General features: G+C 34.7%; 1 protein-coding gene across 6 annotated transcripts in view; it reads right to left on the bottom strand.

The window, feature by feature from the left end:
• Positions 1 to 27,432, bottom strand: part of nectin1b (nectin cell adhesion molecule 1b) — a 518,119-nt gene that overhangs the window by 41,903 nt on the left and 448,784 nt on the right. For 2 of the 6 annotated variants that reach the window (XM_030152344.1, XM_030152347.1), the window contains exon 10: positions 10,979 to 11,091. The exons of 2 other annotated variants lie outside the window; for them this stretch is intronic. In XM_030152344.1, coding sequence (XP_030008204.1) covers positions 10,979 to 11,091 — 113 coding nt within the window. Of the gene's footprint in view, positions 1 to 10,904; positions 11,092 to 27,432 lie in introns of all 6 variants that reach the window. 2 more of the 6 variants (XM_030152345.1, XM_030152346.1) reach the window with 1 other exon arrangement.

The raw sequence follows: 27,432 nt of genomic DNA, 5'->3' as shown, positions 1-27,432 counted from the left end.
CACAACTTCATCTATCTCATCTGTCTATTATTTTTTCACTTTAACCTACTGTATCAACACAAAAGGACAAAAAAATACACAAAAAAAAATAAAATACGATTTGAAAAATGTATATAATTTATTGCATAAATAACACAAAGATGCTTAACTATTTCGGTGCCAGACAGTTAAGGGGCTAATAAGCCTTAAAAGTGCCACAGAATTTGGCCGTTTTTCAGTATTTCGCGTCGTTTTTATAATCGAAGTCTGAATCGTCATCAGAACTCATTTTCTAGCAGATGGGACTGTTTTGACAGATCGCTGTGTTTACGATATTACTACAAAATGGCCATCTAATTTGCATATGATTTCATTCATAAATTCATTCATAAAATTTCCCAAGCAGAAAACGAAACGCGAGCTCTTCCTTGGTCAAAAACCGCTCTGTAACATCCGACCGATTGCTACTTAGATTCAAAACGCACCGGACGCAGCCGATTCATTATTGATCGTAATTTGCAAGAAGATTTGAAAGAACGTCATCGAAATGTGAGAAAGAAATGGGGGTGGATGGTTTGTTTGTACACAAATATGGCGTGTTCTCCAAAGCCGATCTGATCGGCCCGTGGCACTTTAAAGGTGGTATTTGTAAAGCCGATTTAATTGGCCCATGGCACTGAAAGAGTTAACGAACCTTTTCAAAGACTTTAAAAGTGAATATTGGTTCCAAATATTAGGTATAGAAAATTAAAATTGTAATAAATTAAACCTATACTCAAATATTTGACATAAACGCAGATCCTTACATAGGCGTCGTTTTTCCCCTAAAAGTGCGGTAATCAAACACGGTTATCATGATAATTAGAATTTAAACGGTAATACGAACTGTCTGCAAATTTAACGCGGTTTATTGTTTTACCAGTAATTGTTACATCCCTAGACGTAACTAGTTATAAAACGTAACAAATTAAGCAGGAATTAAAACAGGTTGTACATATCCACTCGATTTTTGCTGAAATAAATATAAAGCTAGCTTTGCAGCACCTGGAGGGTTCAAATTCAAACTGTATGAACTATTAGGGTCCAAATACACAAATAAATGAACCAAAGACTAATAAAAGTGGGTTTAGCAAAATATGAGCCCTTTAAAATAAGCTGAGCTGCAAACGGCTGCAGGTGGAATCACTCGTCTTTAAATATTATCGGTTTTCTTCGGTCCATTGCTATAACATGTTCCGACTGTAGAACCCGATGACCTGTTTTATTTAACTGAAGCTAAAATAAAACAATCGGTGCGAGGCTGCTCTATATTATACGTGACGTTTTTCTGGGTCCTTTTTCTTACTTGCTTTATGTCCTAAAACGTGGCTTTTTCAACCTCTCCACTAAATATAAATGCTCACTTTCTGCTGCTTGGAGAACAAAAGCCTTTATAATCCAGATTGTTCGGAGGAGCTTCCTCCCACATGCAGCCAACACGGATAAATGGGTGATGTTCATAACGACTACATGCACATGGCTTTGGATTAAACCTATGGTACTGTATGGAGGGATAGTACAATGTGCTATTTTCCTCCATCTGGTAGATTAATGTTCCTCTGTAGTTACTGTCTACCTGCCAAATTAAAGAATGGCAACGGACGATTTTTGTAAAAGCTAAAATGACTGGATTAAACACTTTAATGTGGATTTTTGAGCGTTTGTCACAAGACTGAGGACAAATTTAAAGTTCCGACTTAAAAACTTCTGGTGTTTGGGAATTTAATTGCATGGAATAGTTGAGGTTTCATCAGAACTAGGTTGAAGATTCTGCTTGTGTCCTGGATAAAGATGAAGACTGAATGAATGGAGAAGCAGCACCCTAATGGTGCGACCGCTGCACCTTAAACCTGCCCAGTTTTAAAGTCCTGTTCACAAAAGTTTTTAAAGTTTTTTATTACATACTGCTGTAAAACAGGTCCATAAAGCACCTCAGTGCACTTTGTCCTTGTTTTAGATCAGAGTTTGTACAGTTTCAAGTGCTTTTACACAGATTGGTCCAGAGTGACAACTGCAGAAATGACCAAAAAACAAAAACAAAAACTCAAACTGTGTGTCTTTATTGAAAAGACACACTTACATTGTTGTTGTTGTTGTTATTACCTACATACTTATAATACTTATATATCGTTGTTATGACTACTATTACGATTATCATTATTATAACTTTTATTCTGTGATTATTAAACTATATAATTTATACATACATATACAATTTGTGCATACACTATTATATTAAAATATCATGACATGATAAGATACATGCTGCTATTATTATCATTATTATTATTATCATTACTATTATTATTATTACCGACATACTTATATTACTTACATGGTTGTTATGACAACTATTACTGTTATAACTTTGGTTCTGTGATTATTAAACCATATATATATATATATATATATATATATATATATATATATATATATATATACATACACACACACACACATACATATTGTGTGTATTATATTATAATAATATTATAACATAATAAGATTATTGTGATTATTATTATTTACAACTTTGCCACTTGTTTCTACTAGTACTTTTATTCTGTGATTATTAAACAATAGATAGATAGATAGATAGATAGATAGATAGATAGATAGATAGATAGATAGATAGATAGATAGATAGATAGACAGACAGATGATCGATTGATCAATCGATAGATGCTACTTATTATTATTTACTACTTTGCCACTTGTTTCTTCTAGTACTTTCCAATGTGCGATCGCAATTTTTCACTACTTTTTTTTAAAGTTATTGTTTCGCTATTTCCTTGTGGTATTTCTTGTGTGTTTATTTGGTGTTTTACTTTTTTGCTTAATTCAAGCAAAAAAAAACCAAAAAACTGCCAATGGAAAAAGTGAAAATTATCTTGGTAAGATTTCTTGAAATAAGATTTTTGAGATCTATTGTCTAAAAATAAGTTTTCACTTGAGGTGATTACGTCTTATTTTAAGTGTGATGAGATATTTTGACTAAAAATGAGAAAAATACACTTGGAAAGATTTACATTTTTTCTAGTGCACGAGTGGCTGAATGGGAGCTGTTGTAGTAAAAACTGAAAATATGTCCAAACTTCGAGCCGATTACCTAAAATGTTCAGTTGCTGGTTGAACAAGACAGAGCACAGCCAACAACCTGGAGGGGGCGGGGCCTGAAGTGGCTCATGTGCACTTAAAGGGCCAGCGCTCAAAACCACATTTCTGGTGTCATTACTCAGAAATAGGGTTGAAGATGGACCTGTGGAGTTGAGTTAATGAAGAATTCAGACCCAAGCAGAGCATTTACAGTTTATGTAGACCACAGGGAAATGTTGGAAAATGCAGAATTCCATTTAAAAAAGCACAATATCCCTCCTTTAAAGCACAAATATTCCCTCATCCACATCCATGCAAATAAAGGCACAACATTAGCATGCGAGTCACACCATCCTTTGTGGATTTGCGACTTTATTTGCACCTTTATTTGAGCTGTCACTACACCTGTTGCTGCACTGATCTTTTGCTAATCCTCCAATTGCGACATGTGCAGCTCCATCTGTTGCTATTGTTACACCTCAGGGGAAAAGGTGGCTCCTGAAGTGCACATCATCATCACTACTCTTCTCTTCTGAGCTCCATGTTTTTTTAAGCTTGGAGGAGATTAGATCAGATCATAAGGACTCTCACAGCCATCAACAATGAAATAATTATATTTTAGCTGAATATAAGAACTCCATGACAACGCGCAGCTTTGTCCGGTGAAACCTGCTCTGTTGGCCATCTGGTCTGTCGACTGTGTTTAGTTGACCTTGCCTGGTTTAGAAAAATATTTGCATCAGATTCAGTCTGTGAATGACCTCAGAAGTGAATCAGGAATAACAACTGATGTCTCGGGTTCATTTTGCCTGGAATCTGTGCACATTTTTCTATCACCCTCTCAAATTTTAACGAGTAACAAAATCTCATCTCACTTATTGATTTAATTTTTTATGCATTTATGTAAAATAATGTTCTGGTTTTGGAAGGAATCTCACACTCCCACATTGAATATGTGTTAGATTCAAATGACAGAAACAGCTGCATCTGAGAAGATGCTGAGTAAACTGAGCGGAACAAGTGACACAGTTAACGAACACTGGGATGGTTTCAGTTAATATATATTTGACCCTAACCCTGGAAAGATTAAGGATGGTTCTGCAACATCCATGGATGTCTGCTTTTCTCATATAAAGGTCTATTAATATCTGCTGAACAGCCTCGGAAAATTATTTGGTTCTTACCAAGATTGGTCCTGTAGTTTACCGGCCAAATTAAAAGCTTTGGGAAATGTATCCAGATGCCATTTATTATCACCCTATTTATTCTATTACAGAAATAGCCCATGTTTTGGTCATATTCCAATCAGATCTGTAAAAAATTCAAATTCCAACTTGATATCATTGATACTTACTGATTTATCGGATCAATCCACTTCCTATCTCTTATAATGGGAACATTTTTCAAAGTCGCACCAAATCCAGAATCAGATCCGGATCAAAATAATTTTAATACCTTGTGTTGACATCATCATAAAGAAGCTGTATACCAAGTTTGAAGTCAATCAGAACTGGAGTTTTGGAGAAGAAGACGATTGAAATTTTTTCCCCATAAGAGCCCATGTTAAATTTTCCGTAAGTTCCCGGATCCAGAAGAAGATCCTGATCAGCATGTGGACATTATGTTTTGGTCATCTCCCCATCAGGGCTGGACTGTAGAAATTTACACTGGATATCATTTATATTTACTGAGTTATTGCATCGATCCACTTCCCATCTCTTATAATGGGGACATGTTTCAAAGTCGCACCAAATCCAGAATCAGATCTGGATCCAAATAATTTCACTAACTTTTGTTGACATCATCATAAAGAAGCTGTATACCAAGTTTGAAGTCAATCGGAACTGCAGTTTCGGAGAAGACGATTGAAAGTTTTGTAACGAACGACAGACGCCGACAGACGCCGCATGACGACAATAGCTTACGGCCTGTCGGCCGGTAAGCTAAAAAACAACTTAGATTTAGAAGTGTTAGATAATTCACCTTATTTTAAAGGGGTCATATTTTGCTAAACGCACTTTTGTTAGTCTTTGGTTCATTTATTTATGTATTTGGACCCTAATAGTTCATAAAGTTTGAATTTGAACCCTCCAGGTGCTGCAAAGCTATCTTTATATTAATTTTGGCAAAAATCGAGTGGATTTGTACAACCTGTTTTAATTCCTGCTTAATTTGTTACGTTTTATAATGAATTAAATCACGACATTTGCACATATAAGGTCAAGACTTCGGACAAACATTTCTCCGAGTACAACATAATTGTTTGTCAGCAGCAGCGGTTGGAGTAAAAACTGAAAATATGTCCGACCTTTGAGCTAATTACCTAAAATATTCAGTTGTCTTGTTTCTACTAGTACTTTTTAAAGTGCGATTGCAATTTTTCACTACTGCTATTCACTATTGCTATTTCCTTGTGGTATTTCTTGCGTGTTTATCTGGTGTTTTTCTTTTCTGCTTAATTAAAGCAAAAAAAAAATAAAAAAAATCTGCCAATGGAACAAGTGAAAATTATCTTGGTAAGATTTCTTGTAATAAGATTTTCAAGATCTATTGTCTAAAAATAAGTTTTCACTTTAGGTGATTATGTCTTATTTTAAGTGCGATGAGATATTTTGACTAGAAATGTGAAAAATACACTTGGTAAGATTTAGATTTTTTCCAGTGTACAAGTGGGTGAATGGGACAGAGCAGCACAGTCAACAACCTGGAGGGGGCGGAGCCTGAGGTGATTCATGTGCATTTAAAGGGCCAGCGCTCAAAACCACCTTTCTGGTGTCATTACTGAGAAATAGGGTTGAAGATGGACCTGTGGAGTTGAATTAATGAAGAATTCAGACCCAAGCAGAGCATTTACAGTTTATGTAGACCACAGGGAAATGTTGGAAAATGAAGAATTCCATTTAAAAAAAGCAAAATATCACTCCTTTAAGAGTTCATTTCTTATTTTAAGTGTTTAATCATCTGTAGACACGCTTATTTCTAGAGTTAATTTTAATTCAAGAATCTTGTCAAATGAACTTATCTTGCTGCATGAACAGATCATTACACTTGTTTTCAGAACCTTTTTCCTCAGATTTATTGTTTTTATCTTGTTTTTAAACCCTGTTATGCAGTGCTGCCCTTATATTTTGTTTTTGTTTTGTTCTGTTTCGTCTATCAGTTGGATGGACATTGCTATAAAGTATTGTTGGAAAAACTTCAAAATGCAATACAAATTTAGAATTATCTAAAAAAAATCATAATACTGTTCTGGTTTTACTTCTGCATCGTCTTCCTCAGGTTAAATTGTCTCCAAATGAAAACAGAATTGCTGCTACAGTCTTTCAATAACACACACTTTACGGGGAGCCTCAGCATGGAGCAACAATTGCCTGGAGAAAGCTTCAATTGCCATGAGAATTACCTCCCTTTAGACTAGCAATAGGAACCAGTCTAACCAGTCCAGCACACACAAGTGGGATATAACGGAACACAAATGACCCTCACTTTGTGTATAATGAAGGTTTGAAGTGGTGCAGAGGTCTATATGTTTGAGAGACAAGGAGTTCTCGGTGCTCTCTCATCCAGATGAGACATCGGGGGTTTCATCTCGTAGATGAGAGTGTGTTTTGCTCTGCCACCAATCAGGGTTGACAAGTGTGGTGTAATCACTTGAGAAACATTTAGTATGTTTTTCTCACTTTAGGTGTAATCAATGCTTTACTCAGTGGTTGTTAGAACACAGTCTCAGTTAAAAACACTCTAAAGCACAGTAGTCGGTGCATGAAGGAGAACTCGTCTGCTGTTATTCATGTTTTCTAACGAAAAAAAAAAAAATCATAGTTTAAGCAGACTGTCATGTTTTTATTGTCCTTGTTCTGCTAAACAAAAGTATGTTGACGTGTGCGATCTTGTTCTTCAGTCGTCACTGCTCCCTAAACACTTTATCGGTGTTTGTCTTGCATTGAACGAGGACGCACAGTGCAATTTAAGCTCCTTCAATTATTTGACTTGTACAATGAAAATTAAGAGGTGAAGTCAAGAAGCAGAAATAGCTCAAAGGGTGTTGATGCGTGTTGAAACATGTTGGGTGAAGCGAGAAATTTAAGGAATGTTGAATCATTGACCTGTGTAATCTCACAACTGCAAACCTGTTAAATATGATGAAAATAAGTTTACCTGAGTGTGAGAGAAAGACGCCTCATGTCTCAGTGATATCTACAGTGGTTAGGATGCTAACAGGTTGTCATTGCTTGTTTTCGTCTGTTCTTATCTAAGATTTTACTACTTTGGCGATATTTATAAGAATGTGCAGAGCAACAAATGAAGTCAAATTCAATTATTCAACCAATAAGCAGCTAGAAAGACACATTCTGTTTTTGTTCTGCATTACCTACAAAGAACTGGCATTACCTTTAACTGTACAATCAGTTTAATCAGTCATAGTCTATAGACGCAAGAGCTTTCTATTTACATATATTGTTGTATACTCATTCATTCATTCATTCATTTTTCAGTGGAGGGTAACAGGGGGGTGTTGGAGATTATCCAATTAATATTTCATCACAGGGCTGACATATACAGAACAACCATTCATAACTACGGACAACTTAGATTAACCTTTAACCCGTTAAGGTGCATGACTTTGGATGATGGAAGGAAGTCATAGCACCAATGTTTACTAATGTTCCTCAGTGCAGTAGTTTGACTTTTTACTGCCTTGTATTAATACTAGGGATGGAAATCGATAAGAATTTAACGATTCCGATTCCATTATCGATTTTGCTTATCAATCAGATTCCTTATCGATTGTCTTATCAGTTCTCATTGGGTGAGGGAATAAAAGAGTACAAACAGGTGTGTTTGCATTAACTGTCTTTTATATTTCCATCTCTGCGCAGAAAATATAACATACACAGTATGTACAAATAATAATAACAGATGATGACAGGCCTGGTCTGGGGGGGGCAGCGGTGCAGTAAAAGTGAAACTAAAGACTCTTTACTAATTCCTCTATTGCCGCTTGTCCACTATGTCGAACCGGTTCGACTCGGATCGGATCGGCTCAGCTCCCGTTGTTGTGCACCTCACTTCCTTTCCCCTACCTTCGGAAACTTGTATTTGAGGGGGTACAACGTTTGTTGCCCACACCAGAACCGGAACTGGGCCCAGCGTTCACTTTGCTACATTCACAAGCGCTGCTAAGTATCGTATCAAATACATGACATTCCTGAAAATGAATCACATGCTGTGGACAAATGTTTGAGTATATTGGAGGGATTCCACCCTTTTGAACAAATGGAAGCTTTGACAGTGTTCCAGTGGACCTGGTGTCGACCGTTTCTGCCTCAACACCATGTTGGCTACGTTCTGTCCAAAACAACGCAGTGTACACATGACATCATCGCGCATGCACAACAAAGGCAGAATTGATAAGCAGAATCATTAAGCGGGCAGGCAAACGATTCCAAGGAATCGAGCTACTGGGATCCGGTTCTCAAAAAGAACTGGTTCTCGATTCCCATCCCTAGTTAATACTATTATTATACTCTTGTTCTGCTCTCATCTTTTTTCTAATTTATTGCTCTTTACTGTTGAAACACTGTAAAACTCCTAGTTCAGACCTTTCACCTTATTTTTTGTTAGGCAAGCATTTGTTATGATCAGTTGAAAACCAGTGTTGGGGAAGCTACTTTGGAAGTGTAGCTTGTAAAACTACAAGTAGTTCAGCATGGCAGTAGTTCAAACAAACTACATTTCTACCCCTGGACAAATGTAGTTTGTAAAACTATGGCTGGAAAAAGTAGTTTTCGCAAACAATTTTTTTTTTTCTTACACACCTCATAAGTGAAAACATAGGTGGAGTCTGAAGAGGCATCGACATCCAACGTCATGTATTTGTTTAAATATGGCCAAAATTTTAAGAATGTTTAATTCTTACTGTCTATTTATATAAATACCCATTTTCTCATTTTCCTTCCATTTTTCACTCACATGTTTTTTTCTACCTGTCTTTTTCTTGCACTGGTGTGTTGTATGTTGCTGCTGTCAACCATGAAATGTCCTCATGGTGGGATCAACAAAGTCTTATCTTATTTTATCTTATCTAATCTAATCCATCGGGGGTGGCGCTATTGGGAGGGTTGTCCATCGTGGTGACGACCTTGCGATGCTAGTAATGATTGCGAAGCATTCGAGTGCTGCCAGGGCGAGCCAATCAGAGGCAGTATTGGCTGTGATGTCATGACATGATCATGCCTTCAAAGTAATTCAGGATGAAAGAAAACTAGACTGTCTTGCATTCAATGGTGAAACACAATTTATATTATTACTAAAAATAGGACCAATGGCCCTGTAGCTTATCAGCCAAATTAAAAGCTTTGGGAAATGTATCCAGATGCCATTTATTATCACCCAGTTCTGTGTATTTATTCTATTACAGAAATAGACCATGTTTTGGTCATATTCCAATCAGATCTGTAAAAAATTCAAATTCCAACTTGATATCATTGATACTAACTGATTTATTGGATCCCTCCACTTCCTATCTGTTATAATGGGGAAATTTTTCAAGGTGGCACCAAATCCAGAATCAGATCCGGATCGAAATAATTTCAACACGTTTTGTTGACATCATCATACAGAAGCTGTATACCAAGTTTGAAGTCAATCAGAACTGTAGTTTCGGAGAAGAAGACGATTGAAAGTTTTGTAATGGTCAACAGACAACAACAGACGACGACGACGGACGCTGCATGACGACAGTAGCTTACAGCCTGTTGGCTGGTAAGCTAATAAAAATAAATAAAAAAAAAAGCCCTTAATTTTATGTATTGCCCAAAATTGTAGTTTGCAAATTTAGTAGAGAAACTACAAAAAAAAAAAATACCCAAAAAGTATTTGAACTACTTGACATGGCAGAAAATATGAATGTAGTTTAACTCCCAGCAAGTTACAGCCAAATGTAGTTTAACTATGTAGTTCAACTCCATGTAGTTTAAGACTGCCCAACACTGCTCAAAACCTTTGGCAACATTGACCTTCATTTCTCAGTTTTGCCATAAAAGCTGGACGTCCTCATTCAACGCAACAGCAGCACCTGGAAAGTGTTAATCATTTCAGCAGCATTGGCTACTGAAGAACATACATATATACATGTCATCATACATTAGCATTGGTAAAACATCCCTTAAACTGTCATTTTCCATCATACAGTGAGAACAACTGCAGAATTCTACTTCATGCATGGACCTACAGCTACAGTTTGTTAATGCAAATGCACGCAATGCGATCCGGCATTCCTCTAAGAAGTTCATGCAAAAGACTCATGCAGCCATATCTCCATTACTACTGACATTAGTAGGGAATGTTGAGCTTTACATGGCAGACACTATCTACGATCAGGATTCATGCGTAAAGAGGCTGAAAGAAAGGAGGAAGAAGACACGTTACTGTAAAACTGTGGACGGTCTTTTTACTGGACATTCTCTGGAAATAATAGAGCCAAAGATCTTACGATATCTTGCGGTTGAGTCGGCGAGGTTTTCATTGTGTCTCTGTTGTGCTGAAGACCCGCACATCTCTGACATGATTGCTACAGTACATTGTGTAGAAATAATAAACCTGAAAAAATATCTACCGGCTCAATCAGACTTTCTGCAGAGCAATGGGGGGAGGGAAATAAAAAAAAAAAGACGTCCAAGACTAAAGACGAAGGTAGACAAGGGAACCATGTGGAGCATAAAAAAGGGAGGTCGGTGCATGTGAAAGGGGGAATGAATGAAGGGCAAGGAGAGCGTCAGTCTGTGTACCTTGAGGCCAAAGTCTGAGGGGAAAGGCCTATAATGGCATGCGCTAGTGTGAGCTAGGCTGGATGGTTGCATACTCGACAAGGTCCCCAGGGCCAGTGTGAGCAGAGCTTCGTGGGCTGGGAGAGGAGGCCAAAGCTGCAGTATCCAGCTCCGCATACTGGACATCACAGTCCTTGTGGCCAGAGTTCTGGAGACAAGAAAGGCGAAAGGTGTGTGAGGAGTGAGCAGCCAAAATATAAGAGAGAGAGAATGAAAGTGAGACAGACAGAGAGAGAGAGAAAGACAGAGAAAGAGAGAGAGACAGAATGACAGGTGAGAAGAGAATTTTGACTGAAGATCTCATGGTGATCATGGAAGGGGGGGGGGGGGGGGCTTTGGTGACCGGTGTCGGTAGAAAGGGAAGCAAAAGAAAAGAGTGGAAGCATGAGACACTTAAAATGTCTTTAAGAGGCGACAAAGACACGGAAGATGAAAGATGAAACACAGAGAAGCGTAGAAGTCAGACAGAAAACAACACAGTACCATAAAGAAGAGAAAATTAAAAATTAACCACCGCAAACTGGGACGACTTCAGCTGGGTTTGCATGAGCGTTCGTCATGTGTGTAGTTGGGCTGCTTGATTGAGGTGATTTGTTTTTTTTTTACCTTTTTCTGGAAATAACCCATTAACCCATAAAGACCCAAACATCCACCAGTGACCAAAACCAAAACTTAACCCTTTCATGCATGAATTACAAGAACCTTAGTAAAGATTTTTTTTCTTGAGTGTTTTTATTCCTCCTTACACATGAAAAAAAAAACAAAAAAAAAAAAAAACCCAATGCGATCAATTTTTTTTTCATGGAATTACAAAAATGTCTATCCATTTAATTTTTGAAGAAAAGAAACGTGTTTAAAGCCCAATATCAGAAAGTACAGAAGAGGATCAGGGTCACTGGAAAAAAATACAATAAACTGAGGTCCAATATGTATCTCTTATTATTATTATTGTTATGAGAAAAAAAAAGTCAGAATTCTGAGAAAAAAGTTAGAATTCGGAGATTAACGTCAAAATTCGGACTTTAAGGTCAGAATTCTGAGAAAAAAGTCAGAATTCTGACAAAAAAAGTCAGAATTCTGACAAAAAAAAGTCAGAATTCTGACAAAAAAAAGTCAGAATTCTGAGGAAAAAAAGCAGAATTCTGAGTTTAAAGTCAGAATTCTGAGTTTAAAGTCCCGTGGTCCTAATCCTGTTCTGTAAGAAAGTAATATGAAAACAATGAAATAAAAATGCTGCAAATGCTGCAAATCTGATGTTTTCTCACATTTTTACATATTCTAGTCCTAGTTATTACTCATGTCATGGAATTAACATGCAAAAAAAAAAAAACCCCAAAAAAACCTTTATGTCTAACAAATAACAGGTGATTTACACTCAAACATGTTCGTGCAGATCAGCTTTATGAAGAACAGCAAAGTGAAAGTAATGGTCTGTATATCAGTGAATGGGATGGTGCATAAACAGCCACTGTGTTGGCTGATATGGAACTAAACCAACAAAACCCATGAATATACAAGAGAACAGCTGGAGAAGAACTGTCCACTGTAGTGATCAGTATGCATGAAAGGGTTAAATACTTACTAAAGCATGACGTGTTTTAAAGGAAATGGGAAAGTAATTTAATGTGTGAATTCTAAAATACCGTACTGTTTTAACCCATAAAGACCCAAACATCCACCACAGACCAAAACCATCTACTGATCTAAACTGTTTAATACCTGTGGATCCACTCATCCCATAAATACATGTAAATAATTAGTGTAAAATACAGTTTGTCATCTTTTCATGGTCTTTAGATATGACCTGTATGGATGTTCATGGGCTCTAATAGTTACCATGGAAACACCACTATCTTCTACAACATTGATTCACCAGTAAAACCCATGGAGTTGGATCAACAACAGTGGATGGAGACACTTGGTTTATGTTCAGGTAATGATAATAATAATGATAATGTTGTTGAAAAAGTTACATTTTCTTCATTTTTCTCTGTTTCTGATGTTATGACACTTAACTTTAATCTGAGCTTTTATGAACATCTACATGATCAGTGAAAGTGTAAAATACAGTTTGTCGTCTTTTCACGGTCATCAGATATGATCCATTTGGACGTTCAGAGGCTCCATCGTTACCGTGGAAACATCATCATCTTCTACAACACTGATTCACCAGTAAAACCCATGGAGTTGGATCAATGACAGTGGATGGACACACTTGGGCTACGTTCAGACAGCAGGTCTTAATGCACAATTTTTTTTTTTTTTTTTGGGCAAAAAATGGGCAAAAAAATCAGATTTAAGCCAGATTTGCCTGCAGTCTGAACGTAGCCTTGGTTTATGTTCAATTAATGACATATTTGCTGAAAAATTCACTTTTTTCTGTTTTGATATGAACATTTAAATTAAATACAGGAAATTAAATATAGGGAAATACATGATTTACAGTAGAAAATGCAAAATACTGAGGATAATATCATAATAAATGGTGAAAAATCACTTAAGAAACCTTAAATTGGGAGAAAAATTCATTTGGGAACTGTCACAAAAGTAGCTCTGGGTCTTTATGGGTTAAATAGAGATGGAAACACCTGTGGGTGACTTTTGACAAAGCAAACATTTAACTCACTTGACTGATCCCTGACGACTTCCCGGATATTCCCAAGTGTGAAGTAGCATCAGAAAGTACGGACTGATGATGGAAAACTATGCAGCCATTTCAGATGGAAAACAGGCCTCGGATGTTCTACTTGTTCTATTCCGTCTCTTTACCCTTTATTGGGCAAGTGACTATTTTTGGGAATTTCCGCATACATTACAAAACAGTGACAGCTACAGTTCCAGTGAGTCAACAATCTCAAGTCCAATGTGGTCTCCAGGGTCTGTAAGGTCCACCTCTGCATGAACAGTGAGTGGACCTGCTTTGTTAGGTACCATGAAGTAATGGTACTAATGTAAGGAATGATGTTCAAAGGGATCATGTGGATGTGGACAGGGGTCTGGATCAGCGCTGATGTTGGTCTAATGTTCTAAAATACATGTTCCTTTCACCTTACATGTGATTTTCTTGTGTTTTTTATGTATACTTCCTGGTTTTGTTTTGGCCACTTACAGGTAAGGAACCAAATATGGTAACTTCATTGACTTTGATTTTCTAAACGACAATAAAAATCTTTTTTAACAATTTCAGAAAAGTAATAAAGTCTTGTTATGTCCTCCAATAACACAGTAAGGCTGAAATTATTAATTTCAAAGTATTTCTGTGATTGCCCTATAAAGGGTTAATATGACCTGGAACCCCTTTATATCATATCTTGCAGCTATAAATCATATATAATATTGCGTGTGTGTGTGTGTGTGTGTGTGTGTGTGTGTGTGTGGTAGGGGTGGTGGTGGTGGGGGGGTATGTTGGGCTAATGTTCTAAAATACATGTTCCTTTCACCTTACATGTGTTTTTCTTGTATTTTTTTGTATTTACTTCTTGGTTTTGTTTTGATTTTTTGCCACTTAACCTCCTAAGACCCAGGAAATGTCAGCAAAGTACAAGCTTTTTTGTTTTTTTATTAAATAAGTGCCTATATTGGAAACATCAGGATGCAACAGTTTTTTCAGATGCAGTTTTTACAATTTTTATGGAACATCCTTTGTGGTGGACAGTTTTCTTTTCTTTTTTTTTTTTGTATAAAGTTGTGAAACTCTAGTCCACAAATGTGGACAGTGGGTCCTAGGAGGTTAAGGGCAAGTAACCAAATATGGTAATTTCACTGACCTTGATTTTTCACATAATTAATTCTACCTATCAGTCATTTCAAATTACTTTTATGTTCAGGACCATAGACTGTTCATATGAGTTACATATAAGTTAAAATGTGAACAACCAAGCACAAAAAAAAAAAAAAAAAAAAAAAAATCGGATTTCAGCAAAAAATCAGAAATAAGCATTTAGACCGGCAGTGTGAACGAACGTAGCCTAATGAGAAGTTGACAACTATTTTTATATTTATCTCCACACATGACATGTTCATATTATTTAAATGATTTGTGTTGATTTATTTATTTATTTATTTTATTTGTGGATTTTCAACAGCATCACATGAATGCATCATACAATGTGTACATATCTATTGTCTTTTTAAATATAAGTCCCCACCCCCGACGTGAATATAAACATAAACATGTAAATATATCTACCAAAAGACATCAGGATTATGAACAGGATTTAATTTTTTAAGGTGAATTTTTATTTTGTGTTGTTTTTTTTCCTGTCAAAGAGAAAAAACAAATTTAGCCTTCAGCTGAAAACATATAATGGACTTTATTCCCGTCGGACTCTAACACTATTCTGTACTGCTGTCAAATATTTGCTCTATTGTAGATCGTCTTTTCTCATTTCTCTTTATCCAAACACATCCTGGTCTGATTCACTCTGATGACATTATCTGTGCCTTTTGTTTGGAGAAATAAACTCTTCAAATATTCATTCGGGATTTCTGCTCATGCTAAAACACCTCGCACACACTAGAAGACGTCAACAACGCATTTCAGATAAATCTACGAGTGAAAGAGACCACGTTAAAGAATAATTATATTTTAAATTCAGCATTTATATGAGCTAATTTTGGAAGTTAGAAAAAGAACCTGAACTGTAGGAAATGATTATTATTAACCCTTTCATGCATGAATTATGAAAACAAAAAACCTAGATTTCTTTTAGATTGATTTTATCACTAAAATTAGGCTAAGGTTGAAATGCATTTTGATTGTTATTATTTTATATATACACATATATATATATATATATATATATATACACACACACACACACACACACATATATATATATATATATATATATATATATATATATATATATATATATATATATATATATATATAAATTTTATAATTAAGATATTTAACCTCCTGAGACCTAGGAAAGTACAAGTTTTGGATTGTTTTAATTAAATAACTGTCTATATTGGAAACATCATGATGTAATAGTTTTTCAGATGCATTTTAAAATGATTTTTATGGAATGTTCTTTGCGGTGGACAGTTTTTGTTTTTTGTTTAATTAAATTTTTATTTTTTTATAAAGCTGTGAAACTCTTGTGCACAGATGTGGACAGAAAACCCATAGCTGAATTTTAGGAGGTTAACTTTATGAGATCACAGAGCAGTCCAAATTCTAAAACTAAGATGATCCTTTTTTTTCATTGTATTGCTGTGGGTCTATAGAGACTGCCCCCATGTGGTTTGGAGAATACTGCCTTTAGAACCCTTTAGAAACGATGTGTCCACAAATGTAGACGTCATGCATGAAAAGGTTAGTTATTAGTACTTGAAAATATTCAGTTCACATAAGAATCTCGTAAATGTCTTTTACAAGTGCATGCATTAACTCATAAAGACCCAGTGCTACTTTTGTGATACTTCCCAAATTATTTTTTCTCTATATTTAACCTTTCAAATGTGATTTATGATCATTTATTATAATAATATACTCTGTGTTTTGTGTTTTTTCAGGTATTTTATTATATTTAACCCTTTCATGCACACTGGTCACTACAGTGGACAGCTATTCTATGGCTGTTGTCCTGTATATTCAAGGATTTATTTATTTATTTATTTATTTTTTTACATATATCTTTATTAAAGTTTTAAGACACTACATACCTTTTCTGACATGAATTGGTAACATTATGTAGATCTCTCCTGACCATAAACCCCCAGAATCACAAGCCCTCCCCATAGTTTTCTCACAATTTATCAGTAAATACATGTTTCTGTGCGTCAAAAATTAAACATGTGGTATCCAGCTGAGTGGAAATTTTTGCAACTTCATAAAAAATAGGTTCATAAGATTCGTTTTTCATTACTATTTATTTATTTATTTTTTTTTAAATTTTTTTAAATTCTTTGTATTTTTTTTTTTTTTTTTTTTTTTTTTTCAGAAGAAAATTTTCAATTGCATTGTTTTTTTCATGCCTAAAGAGGAATAAAAACACTCAGGAAAAAATTTTGATTAAGGTTCTCATAATTCGTGCATGAAAGGGTTAATTCACTAATTATGTAGATGTTCATAAAAGCTTAAAGTAAAGTTGAGGGTTATTACATCAGAAATAGATAAAAACTAAGAAAAAGTGACTTTTTAAGCAAATCAATCATTAACTGAACATACACGTGATATCATGAATTGCGCACAGATAACACGCCACTTCATAAGCTACACATCATAAGCTTTCAGCATTTATATTTACGCCGTGTGAAATAGCGTGCTATTAGCGCGATTAGTGGTTTGGGTTAGCAGTTAGTGAGTAACGTGAAATGTGAAAGGATGAAAATGCGTACATATACCACGCCAAATGCAATAAATTGGCGTCACATACAACATGATTTCATGAGATCATTCTGCAACATAAAACAAGTGTCTCCATCCACTGTCATTTATTAAACTCCACAGGTTTTACTGATGTATCAATGTTATCGAAGATGACTGTGTTTCCACAGTAACTACGGAGACTGTGACCATCCAAATGGGTCATATCTAATGACCACGAAAAGACGGCAAACTGCATTTTACACCAATTATTTACATGTATTGATAGAATTTGTGGATCAACAGGTATTAAACAGTTTAGATCAGTAGATGGTTTTGATCAGCAGTAGATGTTTGGGTCTTTATGGGTTAATATTTTTAAATTTACATTAACAAATGCATACCAGCATGTTGACCCGTGGGGAAAGACGGGTTCTGGATGTGGTTGTTTTTATGCTGGGGAGAACTAAACTTTGGGAAAAATGTGAGTCTATATTTAGTTCGTCTGTACTTTTTTGGTAAATTCCACTGGCATTTTCAGTTAAATAACCTCTCAGATGGCGTGCCTGTTTCAGACACCATGGCAACGTGGCCCTATTGTTTATATGTTGCTAGGTGACCCACTTCAATTCTGTGATTCTATGATTCTGGGCATAGCAACATGATTATAAGGATATTGTGTTCCAAAATTACTAATATTTCCCATAATATTGGTCCTACCAACTTGCCATTTTCGCTAGTCTGTTCCTTGACCAAAAATACATAAATACGCCAAACTGCAGCAGTCAGCTCTGTACGAATTTTGTGTGATGCCCGAGACGCACACACAGAGTCCGTTTCCTTTTTGTAGTACAGATGCAGTATTTAACTTATGACTAAATTTCTTGACAAAAAGCAAGTTTTTATCATTGAACAGGGAAAGTTGTTTGTTTACTGTAAACATGAAAATAAATGCTTTGAATCTTGGAAACCACTATGATACTTAATATATTTTACTGATAGTTTAGATTCTACGTGACCAGATTTCATTTCCAGAAGTTGGTTTTCCATTAAAAACTGCCTGATGAAAACAGATTAGCTCTAACAAAGTTTCTCCACATTTAACAGAAGGTTTATGTTTCATTTGATCCAAACATTTTAATTTAACATTTACTTAACTGCGACAAAACCAGTCTTTTTTTTTTTTTTGTTAATAAATCAGTGATAAAAATTTGTCATAACCACAGAATAACCTCTAGTGTCAAACTTGTAAAACTGTCTGAATAAGTTACACTTCTGTAGAAAATGACAAATGTTCCTACAGCTGTTCCCAAACTTTTTCAGCTCAAAGCCCATAGGACGAGTTTGATGTTTCCCCCGGAACCAAACGTAGAAATATTCATTAAGTCCCATAACATCTCCATTTTTTTTTTTTTTTAACTGACTCTTCCACCGTCAAAACACAGCACATCATCTGGAATGAATGGATCAGTGAAGTGAAAGAGAGAACTCATCTTTTACTGGAATTAGATGTAAAAGTATTCACATCCTTTACCGCAGAAAAAGCAGAAATATTATGTTTAAATGACAACTTAAACACTAACTAAAGCATGACATGTTTTAAATGAAATCGGGAAGTAATTTAATGTGTGAAATCTAAAATATCGTACTGTTTTAACCCATAAAGACCCAAACATCCACCACAAACCAAAACCATCTACTGATCTAAACTGTTTAATACCTACTGATCCACTAATCCTATCAGTACATGTAAATAATTGGTGTAAAATACAGTTTTTCGTCTTTTCACGGTCATCAGATTTGACCCATTTGGACGTTCAGGGGCTCCGTAGTTACCATGGAAACACCGTCATCTTCTACAACGCTGATGCACCAGTAAAACCCATTGAGTTGGATCAGTGACAGTGGATGGAGACACTTGTTTTATGTTCAGTTAATGATAGATTTGCAGAAAAAGTCACTTTTTCCTCAGTTTTCTCAATTTTTGATATAAAAACCCTCGACTTTAATTTGAGCTTTTATGAACATCTACAATATAAGTGAATTAAATATAGCAAAATAACTCATTTCCACTGAAAAAATGCAAATAAAGAGGATAATATTAAAATAAATGGTGATAAATGGCTTAAGAAGGGTTAATTAGAGAGAAAAAGTCATATGGGAACTGACAGAAAAGTAGCACTGGGTCTTTATGGGTTAAATCAGTGGTTCTCAACCTTTTTTGAACCAACGCCTCTTTACATCATCATGAGCCCGGATTTGTCCCCCTCACAACCGGGGGCGGGGGGTTGTGATGGACATTACCACCGAAGACCAGGGGGGTTGGGTGCAGAGCTTAATAAGTGCCACAACATACCATATTGCAGTGGGGGGATTCACCACTGACATAACATCCTGATAGATGTTAATAGTTATACAGATTAACACCACCTATTCTGGTCTCAGCACCCCCCTCTCAGCTTTTGCATTCCAAACGCCCACCCACAGGGTCCCGACGGCCCCTGGGGGTGGCACTGTCCCCACTGACAAACACTGGGTTAAATAAAAGTTTCATTAAAAAGCAAGTGGTTCCAGGTACAACAAACCCCATCCCTCACACATATTGTATCTTATTTTGGCATCGATCAGCTGATGTCATCATGTCTATGCGTGTGGTGACGTCAGCATATCAACTGCCTCTATATATGTGCCAAGTTTGAAGTAAATTGAAACAAACATGACATTTCGCCCTTTATAAGTAAATGTTTTGTTTTTTTTTTAAATTCCTAAAAAATTTAAACTTTGACCTACTTTTCCTAAAATGTAATGACATCTATTCTATGCCACTGGTAATCTACAATCCAAATTTTGTATGAATTCACCCAATAGTTTTGCAGCTACATAAATTTGAATTTTCGCCCATTATAAGTAAATGGGGAAAAAAAGATTTTAAAAAATGCCTAAAAAATTGAAACTTTGACCTACTTTTCTCAAAATGTAATCAGATCTATTCTGGGTCACTGGCAATCTATAAACCCAATTTGATATGAATTGAACCAATAGTTTTGCTGCTGCATACATTTGAAATTTCGCCCATTATAAGTAAATGGGGAAAAAAAAAAAGAATAAAAAAAAATTCATTTAAAATTGAATCTTTGACCCACTTTTCCCAAAATGTAATGACATCTATTCTACATCACTGGCAATCTATAAACCCATTTTTGTATGAATTCACCAAATAGTTTTGCTGCTACATACATTTGAATTTTCGCCCATTATAAATAAATGGGAAAAAAAAAAAAAAAAGATTTAAAAAAATTTCTAAAAAATTGTAACTTTGACCTACTTTTCCCAAAATGTAATGACATCTACTCTATGTTACTGGCAATCTATGAACCAAGTTTTGTATGAATTCAACCAATAGTTTTGCTGCTACATACATTTGAATTTTCACCCATTATAAGTACATGGTAAATTTTTTTTTAAAAATTTAAATATATTAAAAATTTGAACTTTGACCTACTTTTCCCAAAATTTAATGAGAACTATTCTGGAGTGTTCAGAGTGCTCAAGTGTTAACAGCAAACAAACTGAACCACAAACAATACCCCTTGCCTCCCCTTTGGGGGGTGGGGTAAAGATGGTGATGGAAAAGAAGGCAGACTTTGTTTACTTCACATATTCCTATTTGGACGAAGAACAGAATCATTCAACATAAAGATGTTTGTAATCAGGAACAGTCTGGTTCTTTGTGATTCGTATGTCTGCAGTTCAGATGTGTAGTTTGATGGGCATGAAAAGTGGATTTTACAAACAACTGTAGCAGCGAAACCAAACCAAACACATCTAAGGCATGTGTTGTAACTCTAATGCTAGGATTACGACAAACGCATGTCTGTGAAATTTTCCCACCAGAACTTCGAGAATGAAGGACTGATTTACGATCATGAATCCACTGATTCCGACCAAAACCAAGGTTCCACACAGAGCAGCACATGGAGGTATTTACACAACACATGAACTCCTGCTTTAAGGCTGGAATGTCAGCGTGCATGTAAACACAGACAAAGAGCTTCATTCAGCCAGAGTCTGACCACAGCACAAACACCAGCCCAGTGATTGACTGACTGACCGACTCCATCAGCAAATGGCCGAGTGGTCACTGAGTAAATGACCTTAATGGGATAATCAATACATGACAATGGACGCTTTCAGCTCCGTTTGCCCTGGTCCAAAACATACCTCCTACATGGTCATGTTGAGATTAAAAAAATGTAAAAAATAAAAAAAGCCTCAAAACCAGTGGGTCAAGAATAATTGGAGAAATTCAGACAAGGACAAAATGATGTGAAATGTAAGTAGCCCTTTATAGAGAACTCATAGAAATACTTATAGAAATAGAAATGTATTACTTTTGTGAAAAATTTTTTTTTTTTTTTTGTTGCATAGAAAACCAAGGTCAGTGAAGTTACCATATTAGGTTCCTTACCCTTAAGTGGCAAAAACAAACAAATAAATAAAAATAAAAAATACAATCCAAGAAGTAAATTTAAAAAAAAAAATCTTAAATAAAAAATTTCAACCATACTTTGTGATTGGAGGACATAATAAGAATGTATTACTTTTGTGATTTTTTTTCCCCCATTTTTTTTATTGTTATGTAGAAAATCAAGGTTAATGAAGTTACCATATTTGGTTCTTTACCCTTAAGTGGCAAAAACAAATAAATAAATAACAAATAAAAAACACTATCAATAAGTAAATAAAAAAAAATTAAATAAATCTGAAATTAAAAACTGCAACCTTACTGTGTTATTAGGGGACATAACAAGAATGTATTACTTTTGTGATTTTTTTCCTTTTTTATTATTATTATTTAGAAAATCAAGATTAATGAAGTTACCATATTTGGTTCCTTACACTTAAGTGGCAAAATAAATAAATAAATAAAATGCCAAGAAAAAAAAAAACAAAAACCTGAAATTCAAATTTTCAACCTTACTGTGTTACTGGAGGACACAACAAGACTGTATTACTTTTGTGAATTTTGTTTCACATTTTTTGATTGCTATGTAGAAAATCAAGGTCAGTGAAGTTACCATATTTAGTTCCTTAACCTTAAGTGGAAAAAAAAAAAATCCAAGAAGTAAATTAAAAAAAAAAAAAAAAAAATCTGAAATTTTAAATTTCAACCTTAGTGTGTTATTGGAGGACATAACAGGAATGCATTACTTTTGTGAAAATTTTGATTGCTATGTAGAAAATCAAGGTCAGTGAAGTTACCATATTTAGTTCCTTAACCTTAAGTGGAAAAAAAAAAAAAATCCAAGAAGTAAATTAAAAAAAAAAAAAAAAAAAATCTGAAATTTTAAATTTCAACCTTAGTGTGTTATTGGAGGACATAACAGGAATGCATTACTTTTGTGAAAATTTTGATTGCTATGTAGAAAATCAAGGTTAATGAAGTTACCATATTTGGTTCCTTAACCATAAGTAACGAAAAAAAAAAAAAAAAAAAAAAATCCAAGAAGTAAATTAAAAAATAGAAGAAAAATACACATAAGGTGATGAGAACATCACTTTTTGAACTTTAGACCAACACTCAGACCTCACATTGACATCCAGCCTAATTTCGCATTGTTCAGGTTATTCATTATTTTTTGCATTTTAACTCTGTTGCATTTAACCCATAAAGACCCAAACAGCCACCAGCGACCAAAACCATCTACTAATCTAAACTGTTTAATACCTGTTGATCCACTAATCCTATCAATACATGTAAATAATTGGTGTAAAATACAGTTTGTCATCTTTTCATGGCCATCAGGTATGACCCATTTGGACGTTCAGAGGCTCCGTAGTTTCCATGGAAACACCGACATCTTCTACAACATTGATTCACCAGTAAAACCCATGGAGTTGGATCAATGACAGTGGATGGAGACACTTGATTTTATGTACAGGCAATGATAGATTTTACTGATAAAGTCCCATTTTCCTTAGTTTTCTCTGTTTCTGATATAATAACCTTTGAATTTACTGTGAGTTTTCATGAACATTTACTTAATTAATATCTACTTAATCAAATTTTACGTACAGGTAATGATAGATTTGACTGAAAAAGTCACGTTTTCTTAAGTTTTCTCCATTTTTTATCCAATAACTCTGAACTTTAATCAGAGCTTTAATGAACATCTACATGATTAGTGAATTAAATACAGGAAAATGCCTGATTTTCACTGAAAAAAAAAGCAAAATACAGAGGATAATATTATAATAAATGCTGATAAATCACTTAAGAAAGGTTAAATAGGGTGAAAATATCATTTGGAAACTGCCACAAAGGTAGAACTGTGTCTGTATTGGTTAAAAATAAGTAGATTATTTTTCTATTTACTGGTCCCACCCACCTGAGGTCAAATTGGGTCATATGTGGCCCCTGGACTAAGATGAGTTTGACCCCTGGTATATGCCATTTGTAGTGTAGGATTATGGGTAAACAGTGGAATTTATTCAGCGTTTCTTTCTCTGGAATAGACAGAATGACCAAATATGGACATGAAAGTAAATAAATATCATGCCATTCAAAGAAAAGCAAAATGAAGAAGGTTTTCTCAGCAGAGCGGAGCAGACAAATGGGAATTAGACCGCTCTGATGTTTGTATTACTGAGGAAAAAAAAAGAAAAAAACCTGAATTACAGGTGAATAATGACAGGAATCAGAGGATAACAGACAAATCCCTCAACAGCGTCTGCTTCATTGTAAGAAGGAAAAAAAAACAGAGGAAAAAGAGAAGAAGAACTTTGCTGCTGTTTGATGTTTTTTTTTCTATTCTGAGACAAAAAATAAAAGGCTGCATCTATGTTGGTAATGGAGCTAGCAAGAAAAGAAGGATGTAAATGTAAAGCAGCGATGGCAGATCTGCTGTCTGAACATCGTTGACAGGATTTTTTCTTTTTTTTTTTTTTTTGGGGGGTGGGTGGGATTAACCCTCCGGGTGCGCCTTTTAGGCACACTTTGCACTTCGTTTTAAAAAAAAACTTCATATTATTTTTCACAGTTTAAATAAGGTTAGAATTCAAAAGTTGTTCATTTTTGCATGGCCTTTAAAATTCTGGCTACCAACTAAAATTTGCACAGTGTAAACAAAAGAAAATTACAAGACTAGCATCTGTCTCCCAAGTGTGCTAAAAACGCACTATTTCTTCCATTTGATATGTATGATTAGGACTGACCTTGATTTACAAAAATAAAATCAAATTAGAGCAGAAAAATAAATTAATATATAATATTTAATAGTTTGATTTATAGGTGTTCATTTTTCACTCACTTGGTGACAGATGCTAGTATTTTTAAACATTTGACCTGGTGCCAAAAATAATAATGCAAATTAACCAATGTTGCTGCAAAAATCAAATAATGTGATCCATTTTTTATGTAGTATATTGAAAAAACTTAATTTTTTCTGTTTTTTGTATCCAAAAAAATGGTTTATTTACATTACAAACATGGCATTTAAAGGGTTAAAAAATGTGACAATTATTGAGTATTTGGTATTTTTATTTACGGCTCAAGTTGATGAAATAGAAAAAAGTGTAAAAGAATTAAAAACAAACTGTGTGAAAATTTTTTTGACATTATTCCACAAGTGTGCGAAAAAGGCACACTTTGTGGTTAGTAAGGACCTTGCTGGACCGGATACTGGAGGGTTAAATAAGTTTATACTTCTTCCTCCGTCTTTTCGACCATGCAAAATTCAGACTTGCACGTACTTGAAGATAGATTCTGTTCATTTAAATGTTATGTTGTTTTGTCTTATTTTGCTTTGGTTTTTTTTTATGCTTTGCATGTTCGAAATAACTAAATAAATAAAATAAATGGGTATGAGGATACCTGCCCCCCCCCCCCCCCCCCATGTTGCATCAGCGGACATTATTTCCATCAGAAAAAGAATTACATGGAAATGACTGAAGCGTCTACAGAAGGGGTGTTAAACGTAAGGACCCTGTGTGTGTGTGTGGGGGGGGGGTCAACCAACTGAAAAGAAAATATAGTAAATATGTGCACAGAACAACTGAACTAAATTTGTGTTAAAGGTTATAGTCTCTATTTGCTGTGACCTCTGACCCCATGACAAGAAACAGCACAAACAATTACAAACATCTGACATGTGCTGAATGAAACCTGGTAAAAACCGTCTGAAAATTAATGCCATAAATCTCATATTGTCTGAACAATGTGAGGGTTGAAGACATTGTAAAATAAAGTATTATTGTATTTTTATTGTACTTTTGTTCCTGGAAAGGGGGGGGGAAAAAAGAAAGGAATGTGTGTTATTGTTTATTACACATTGTACTTCCTGGGAAATCAATAAAAACATGTATTAAAAAAAGGGTTAAAGACGTGTTCAGTTCAAAGGGAGGTCACACTAAATTCGAACACTTTAGTTTATAGGAGCTGTTTTTACCTGAATCTTTTTTTTCCAGTGTATAAAAGTATTGCTGGTGACCCGCTGTCAAAACAAAAAAGCAATTGAAGAATGTATTCATGTAAATGTGTAAAGTTTAATGTGGATTCCCCTGACATTTTATGGAATGATGGGATATCTTAGAGCTGTTTATTATTATTGTTGTTATTATTATTTTATATTGTGATTTTGAGTACATTGTTACTGTTTATAAATAAGAAAGAGTCAAAAATGTAAATAGGAATTCAGTTTTATCCTGACAAAAATACAATTTTCTAATTTTTTTTGCTCAAAATTCATTTTTTTCCTTAAAATGACCAATATTCAAATGTTTATGTCTCAGAAACGAAACTTTGTTATCCATAATGTTGAAGTGCTTATAAATACCTACTCAAATACTCATTACATGATAGAGACATTATATATTACAGACTAAATGTTGTCTAAAATTAACATTTATTTGCAACACAGTATAGTAAACAATTACAGGATCAAAAACAAATTAATTTTAGCAAAAAAAAAAAAAAGTCTCAGTTTTGAATGTCTGTCTGGGGTGAAATTTGTGATGTTAACATGGGGTCACGAGGTAAAAAAAGGTTGAGAACCACTGATGTAAAAGGTTTTGTCCTACTTAATATCAGTTTCTGTCAAGAACTGCATGTTTTCAATGTTTGCGTAAAGCTTAAAAAACTGATGATTGTTTCAAAATTTGGGGACATAAAATTTTTAGGTGAAAAATGTCAAATTACTACTCAGTAACAAAGTGAACTTGAAACGATCATCACTTTTTTAAAGCTTTACGCAAACATTCAAAACATGTGGTTCTTCACAGAAATTGACATCAAGAAGAACAAGAAAAGCAGTTGGAGAGCGCAGACCTCCACCATGGCTGATCAGTGGGGCCCCCCACCCCCGATCACCACCAAAGTTTTATCATTTCTTCCTTGTGCCAGTATCAACATTTCCTGAAAATTTCATGAAAATCCTTCCATAACTTTTTGAGTTATAATGCTAACAAACAAACGAACAAACAAACAAACACGCACAAACACAAAGCAAAGCAATCACAACACCTCCTGGTGGAGGTAACAAAACCTCAAAGTAATTTGACATTTTCCACCTAAAAATGCTATCTCCCCAAATTTTGCTCTACATAATGTTAAAGTGCTTATAAATACCTACTCAAATACATGTAATACATGCATATAAGTTACTCTGATTACATGACAGAGACACTGTATAGACTAAATGTAGTCTAAAATCAACATTTATTTGCAACACAGTGTAGCAAACTATTACATGATCAAAAACAAATTAATTTTAACAAAAAAAGTCTCCATTATGAATGTCTGGGGTGAAATTTGTGATGTTAAAATGGGGTCATGAGCCAAAAAAGGTTGGGAACCACTGATCTAAAAGGTTTTGTTCTGCTTGATATCAATTTCTGTCGAGAACCGCATGTTTTGAATGTTTGCGTAAAGCTTAAAAAATTGATGATCGTTTCAAGTTCACGTTACTGAGCAGTAATTCGGCATTTTTCACCTAAAAATGTTATCTCCCCAAATTTTGTTCTACATAATGTTAAAGTGCTTATAAATACCTACTCAAATACATGTAATACATGCATATAAGTTACTCTGATTACATGACAGAGACATTATATAGACTAAATGTCGTCTAAAATTAACATTTATGTGCAACACAGTGTAGTAAACTATTACATGAT

This window comes from Sphaeramia orbicularis, chromosome 13 (genome assembly GCF_902148855.1).
Source record: "Sphaeramia orbicularis chromosome 13, fSphaOr1.1, whole genome shotgun sequence".
NCBI classification, from domain to species: domain Eukaryota; kingdom Metazoa; phylum Chordata; class Actinopteri; order Kurtiformes; family Apogonidae; genus Sphaeramia; species Sphaeramia orbicularis.
Note: the sequence above shows the minus strand (reverse complement) of the source record. Positions and strands in the feature narration are given on the sequence as shown.